General features: G+C 37.3%; 1 protein-coding gene across 1 annotated transcript; it reads right to left on the reverse strand.

Annotated features, from left to right (window-relative positions):
- Window positions 1–879: 879 nt before the first annotated feature.
- On the reverse strand, window positions 880–3,135 carry LOC101388913 (olfactory receptor 5W2-like). The gene is made up of 2 exons (XM_014779779.2): window positions 2,228–3,135; window positions 880–964 (listed from the first exon to the last, which is right to left on the reverse strand). The coding sequence occupies exons 1-2, from the start codon at window positions 3,133–3,135 to the stop codon at window positions 880–882; spliced, it is 993 nt and encodes a 330-aa protein (XP_014635265.2).
- Between the last annotated feature and the right edge of the window lie 3,345 nt (window positions 3,136–6,480).

The following is a 6,480-nucleotide window of genomic DNA, read 5'->3' on the forward strand; positions in this document are numbered from 1 at the left end:
TATGATAGTTTGATTTCACGTTTTTGAGGTATACAGCAGTAAAATCATACAGATTTTACACATTTTTGTCTTGTTCATTTTACTCAGTATTATGTTTGTGAGATTTCTCCATGTTTTTACGTGTAGAGATAGTTCATTCATCCTCATTGCTGTGTATTTCTCCAATGTACAAAGTTACCATGAAGTTATTTATCTAATCTGGAACACGGGTCAGCAAACTATGGTGCATAAAGTTTTATTGAACTTGGGACACATCGTTTTATTTACATATGCTCGATGATTTTTTTGGCGACACATGAAATATCCTGAGTGATTGTGACTAGAGTTTATGACTGGCAATCTCTGAAATATTCACTACTTAACACTTTAGAAAAAGTTTGTCAACTGTTGATCTATTGTGTTGATGAAAATTTGAGTTGCTTTCAGTTTTATGCCATCGCAAATAAGGCAATTGTGAATATAATTGTACATGTCTTTGGGTGGACAGATTAACTCATTTCCCTTGAGTATAAACCTAGGAATGGAATTTTGAGGCCAAGGACATTTATATGTCTAGCTTTAGTAGACAGTGCCACACGGTTTGGCAAAATAACATGCCAATTCTCATTTCTACTCTAAATGTGTAAGAGCAACAGTCATTCCACATCCTCACCAATATGTGCTATTTCCATTGTTTTCATTTGAACAAATCTGTAGTTGAGTCACAGTACTACATTTAGGTATTTATCTTTATTTCCTTGAATATCAATAAAGTTGGATATCTACTTCTATGAAGTGTCTATGAATTTCTGAATTTGAATAACAAGCCACTAAAAAGGATCATATTTAAGTATTTGATCTTCTGAAATTCATACTCTCTAGCTGGTTTCATTGTCACCACTATTTCAGGTTAAAACAGCCTAGATGTATAATACAGTCCTTTTGTATTAAGAAGAAGTGACTCATCTTTCTTTTATTTTTCAAAATCTTCCCAATACTGGAATGGGTTTGCACAGCAGTAGAGGCATATTTTATTGAGACAGATTGTTTCAGCTGGAAAGGAACCTTAGAGCTAATCTAGGTGAAGTCCTTATTTTACATAGAGGTGACATGGGGATAGAGAGAAAGAGTGACATGTCATATACCACAATGATTTAGAGTTGCATTGTTACCTAGTTCATAGCATGTTTCTGGAAAGAGAGATGTCCAGATAGGTTAAAAATTCCACCCCTGGCTTTAGCACTGGACCTCTTACTTATTGGGTGATTGAACATTATGACTGCTCTGTTTCTAACATATGTAGTTACACAGCCTATCCCCACAATGTATCTGTCTGTTCTCTGAGTCTGACATTTACCCAAACCTACTTTTGTTATGTCATACTTATGTTTAAGGATTCAGTGGCAGGGATGAAAGAAGGAGTCAAGATATAAAACTTGACCATAATGTTAACCCACTACACACAGTGATTGATAACACGATATTTGGACAATGATATTTGCCATCAGTCTTTGGTGGATGTCTGAGAAGGATGTGATGTGGAAAGACTAACCAGGGAAAGGAATTATGTTGATTAAATTTTGGAGTGGACATTCATTTATTTATTTGAAAAATATTTTTGAATCGTATCCTCTAGCTGAGCACTGTAAATTGCAAAGTAGACATATTAGTGAACAACACAGACAAGGGCTTTGCACTTATGGAACTTTGAGTTAGGATAGGAGTTTTTTATTTATTCTTATTTATTAATTTACTATTTATATACTTCTAAGTGTTATGATGGAACATTTATAGATGATACTAGTACAAAGAAAAGTTGCAAATAAATCTAATTAAACCCACAAACACTTCCTTCCAATAAGCAAGTTTATTAAATCCATTGTTTAAAAATATGTATTGGAACCTAGGAACCTTAGAAGGGCAAGTTGAATTGACATGGGGGGAGGGACTGCTCTGCCCATGGTAACTCACTGGGACATACCTATCAACAGAGAACAGAGGTATAAAAACCCCTCTTTACAAAATAGCAAGGTGATCCTAGTACTACTTTTCCTTAAGTTGGAGAGAAGATTAAGAGCAATAATGAAGGATCCCTACACTCAATTTAGGCACAATGATAAATCATAAATGGAATCTAGAAGGTTTATTGGTGAGACTGCAGAAACTTATGTCAAAGTACCTAAAATTTAGCTCTCAAAATCTTTGAAAACACAGTTTCACCTAGAAGATAATTTAGTGCCAATTGATTTTTTTCAAGGCACCTTTCACATCCTTATTCCTTAAGCTATAGATCAGTGGGTTTAACATAGGGATGACAACTGTGTAGAAAACAGAGGCTGTTTTGTCCGTGTCCATGGAGTAACTCGAGCTGGGTCGCAAATACATGAACAGGAGTGTGCCATGAAATATAGCAACAGCGGTAAAGTGGGAAGTGCAGGTAGAGAAGGCTTTGCGTCTTCCCTCAGCTGAGTTCATTCTAAGGATGGTGGTTATGATGTAGCTGTAGGAGAGGAGGACAGTGATGATGCTGCAGCCCAGAACACAGCTACTGTAAGTGAACATCACTATCTCATTGATGGTTGTGTCTGAGGTGGACAGGGCTAGTAAGGGTGGGAAGTCACAGAAAAAGTGATTCACGACATTGGAATTGCAGAATGACAACTGAATTGTGCAAAAGGTGAAGATTGCTGAATCGACGAAACCTTCAAGATACACAATGGCCACTAGCTGGGTACAGACTCTCCTGGACATGACAAATGTATAAAGTAGTGGATTGCAAATGGCTACATAACGGTCATATGCCATGACAGCCAACATAAGACATTCCACATCTGCAAAGACACCCCAAAAATACATCTGGATGGAACAGAAACTATGTGGAATCCTCTTTTCCTCAGATAAGAAATCAGCCAGCATCTTCGGAGAGACAGTGGAGGAGTAGCAGACATCACAGAATGACAGATTACTCAGGAAATAATACATGGGCGTGTGGAGTCTGGGCTCCATCTTGATCAGCAGGATCATCCCTACATTGGCAATCACAGTGAGGCCATAAACCAGCAGAAAGAGCACAAACAGCCCCTGCTGCGCCTCCTGTCTGTCAGAAAGTCCTAGGAGTATGAAGTCGGTGAACACAGTGCAGTTCTCAACAGCCATCACTCGGGTCTGCAAATCCCTGGTTGTGAAAGAAGGAAGTGGAAGTGGAGGGTAACATCACCTTATTATCCTAACACTTGAACTGCTGGTCCTTCCTATTTTTCAGTAATAGAAAAAAATAAACAATGCTAAGTCTGCTTTAGGAAAACTGACTCTCTTGAAAATATAACCAATTTAATGTAAAATGGTAATGATAATATCCTACTTACATTTGTAGAGCGCTGTACAGGGTTTGTAGTGCACTTTCAACTCAATTAAATCATTCCATTTCCACATCAATCTATGTAGTATTTATGATAATTTTTGCTACTTCTATTTTATAAATAAGAAATTTGTGTCCTCACAGTCAAGGCAATAGTTCTCACAATCAGTTGGTCCAGATAACCCACATCTTATGACATATTGCTTTCTTTCCCGTGCTGTAGAAATGTTGTTAGTTCCTGTAATAGAGAAGCATAGTTGAATGAGATATGTAGGTAATGAATATTTTTCTTTGTTTTTCCAATTTCATTCAAAATTGTGGAGCAGCAGAGTTGTGGCAGCTTCCTGGATATTACACATCCCCCTTCCCCATTAACCCCTCAAGTCCTGTGCAGCCTCAATTAACAAGAGAAAGAGATAATCTGTGATTCAGGACTATTGGAACGGGGAGGGTGGTGGTCACTGAAGAAGAGGGTGGAAGGGTCTCCATGAGTGATGCACTGGAGTGCACAAACAGGAGTATGCCAGGGCTAACCTGGTTCCCTCTGACAGCTGCTGTGGTTCAGGGGAGATTGTGAAGAATGCTTGGGACCTAATTGTTGTGATGCTGGCAGCACAGGTGACAGAGAAGCAAGAAAGGGATTGTGGTTACTGCATGAGTCCCTCTGCCCTAATAGACTAGAATCCACATCCTATTCACCAGCAGATCAGATTTGTAAGACAGGTAATAAATATCTTCCTGTGTCCACAGTCCAATGACTTTGGAGAGAATCATGTCTGAACTGTGCCCGATCCCAATCCCTAGAATTTTTAATATTGTTTTATGGTTTTCTTTGATGCCTATTTCTCTTGAATATCTCTGAAATCTGCCTTCCTTTGCTTTGAATGAGTTGGTGGTCCTTGGGAGGCCATTTGAATCCTACGTCCCACTGTTATATTTTAACCAAACCAATTATGTTATAGTCAATGTCATCCATGACCTCCTCTGTTCTGTGCGAATACGAGCAAAGTGAAGATGAAGGTAGATGAAGGACAGAAAAAAAACATCTGAATAATGATCTAGTGATCAACATGCAGGTCTCCAAAAAACTTGGCCTGAACTCATTAAAATATCTATCCCTGTAGATACATCAGTAAACAAATATTCTCCTTAGAAATGAAAATATTTTAAAGTACATAAAAGTGCAAGTAAGAAATTTAGAACAATAAAAAATTTCTAATCACCTCCATAATCCATGATTGCAAATTATTGTAAGCCCTGCTATCTACATATAAATGTTTTAAAAATAAATAAATAGATCAATTGAAATAATTTAAATAAAAGTTGTATTATACTTCATATCTTCCTTTGGTTTTATTACACACTTTCAGTCAAAAAGGCTAAAAGAACTAAAGAAATCTAAATTATAAATCAGATACACAACAAGAAATATTGTACCTGATGCAGAACTACTGACTCCTTTGCTGCCTGCTGTTCTGTCTGTAGGAGGTTCAGCATTGTCTCCTGACTGCCCTAGGTTATTTAACCATCTCTGGATCTGGTCCCTGGATGTTAAACACTTGGTCTCTGAGGAATAAGTGACAGACATAATAATATGGTTTATCATCTATTATTTACTACTGGCTGGATGATTGAGAAAAATACAGACCTTTTTAAAAATATTTCCCTGTTATTACTATCTACCTTTCTGCCCAATATTGTACCTGAATACCCATAGTAAATGAATGTAGTCAAAGAGAATCCTTATTTCCAGTTCACCAGTTCCTATAGGCATTTTCTTTAATTTCCATAATTTATAAAATGAATACACCCCCACTCACACTCACACACTTACACAGACACACATTCACAAACACCCTCCCATTAAACACCTTCACAAAATAAAGATGTTTGTAAATACAGTAAAAACTAGTGATAATCACACTGCCTAGGGATAATTAATTTTAAACTACAAAGATGTCAGAGTACACACACTTATAAATATATAAATAAGTATTATGAGTAGATGTAATATTGCTTTCTATTAATGGATATTAATTGATTCAATCTATCCTCTGCTAATGGCCATTTGGTTTATACACAACCTTGGTGACATAAAAACTGATATGAGCAAAATTGTATGATGTCTGTAATTTATCATAGCCACATGTTTCTTCAAAATAAATTTTAAGAGATGGTCTTTAAGAGGAAAGAGATTCTGGGCCGGTCTGGTGGCGTAGCGGTTAAGTCTTGGCACTCTGCTTCTGCAGGCCGAGGTTCAGATCCTGGGCTCACACCCGACACACTGCTTGTCAAGCCATGCTGCGACAGCGTCCCATATAAAGTAGAGGAAGATGGGCACGCATAGCCCAGGGCCAATATTCCTCAGCAAAAAGAGGAGGATTGGCAACAGATGTTAGCTCAGCGCTATTCTTCCTCACAAAAACAGAGGAAAGAGGTTTGATTTTTAAATAAAGACAATTTTTGCCTTTTAACCATAGTCAGATGTTTTGTAGTATCTATTTATCATCACATATTATCATATATTTTATATATTATCACATAAGTCTTGACTTGTCTCTAATAACCTCATAATATCTTATAGAAATTGAAACCCAGAGGTGATAAATAAACTTCTAGACTCTCTTAGACATTGAGGTTCATTGAAATCATTGAAATTGCTCACAAGAGACTCCTGTATACAGTGCAATGAAACAAATTTGTCTGAAAAGATAATTCTCTTAAGTATTCTCATGGAATGTTGGACTGTGTTTATGTTAAAGTAACATTTGAAAATTTACAAAATCAATGACCCATAGCCTCCTAGGTTTCTGAGAGAACTGAGAGATCATTCAAGTCCCACTTCTAAACCAAGGCGGGATCTCAACAGGGATTGAGGACAGAAGGGAGCAAACAGGAAGAGTTGCTACACTGGGAGCTGCTCTGTTTTATTCATATCAGCTGGGCACTTGCACGGTATTAATATGGTGTGAAGTGGAGGGTGGGCTGCATTGCACAACTTCAGGAAGCAAATAGAAAACGAAGAAATTGGTATCCCTTGACATTGTACAACCTGGGAGCTTTGGGGGATAATCTCTGTAATGGCCATTTATTTCAGTGTTATCTGTAATGTGTATGTGAATCATTGCTGCACAATTACAAGC

The sequence above is a fragment of the Ceratotherium simum genome, chromosome 34 (assembly GCF_057802395.1).
Source record: "Ceratotherium simum simum isolate JZ-2026a chromosome 34, ASM5780239v1, whole genome shotgun sequence".
In the NCBI taxonomy this organism is placed as follows: Eukaryota; Metazoa; Chordata; class Mammalia; order Perissodactyla; family Rhinocerotidae; genus Ceratotherium; species Ceratotherium simum.

Excerpts from the sequence above, each read along its gene's own strand:
- LOC101388913 (XM_014779779.2), bottom strand. The coding sequence starts at position 3,135 with ATGGCTGTTGAGAACTGCACTGTGTTCACCGACTTCATACTCCTAGGA. Across the intron at positions 965-2,227 it reads GTGAAAGGTGCCTTGAAAAA|TTTGAAAAATAAAAGAAAGA; the intron begins AATCAATTGGCA and ends TATTGGGAAGAT.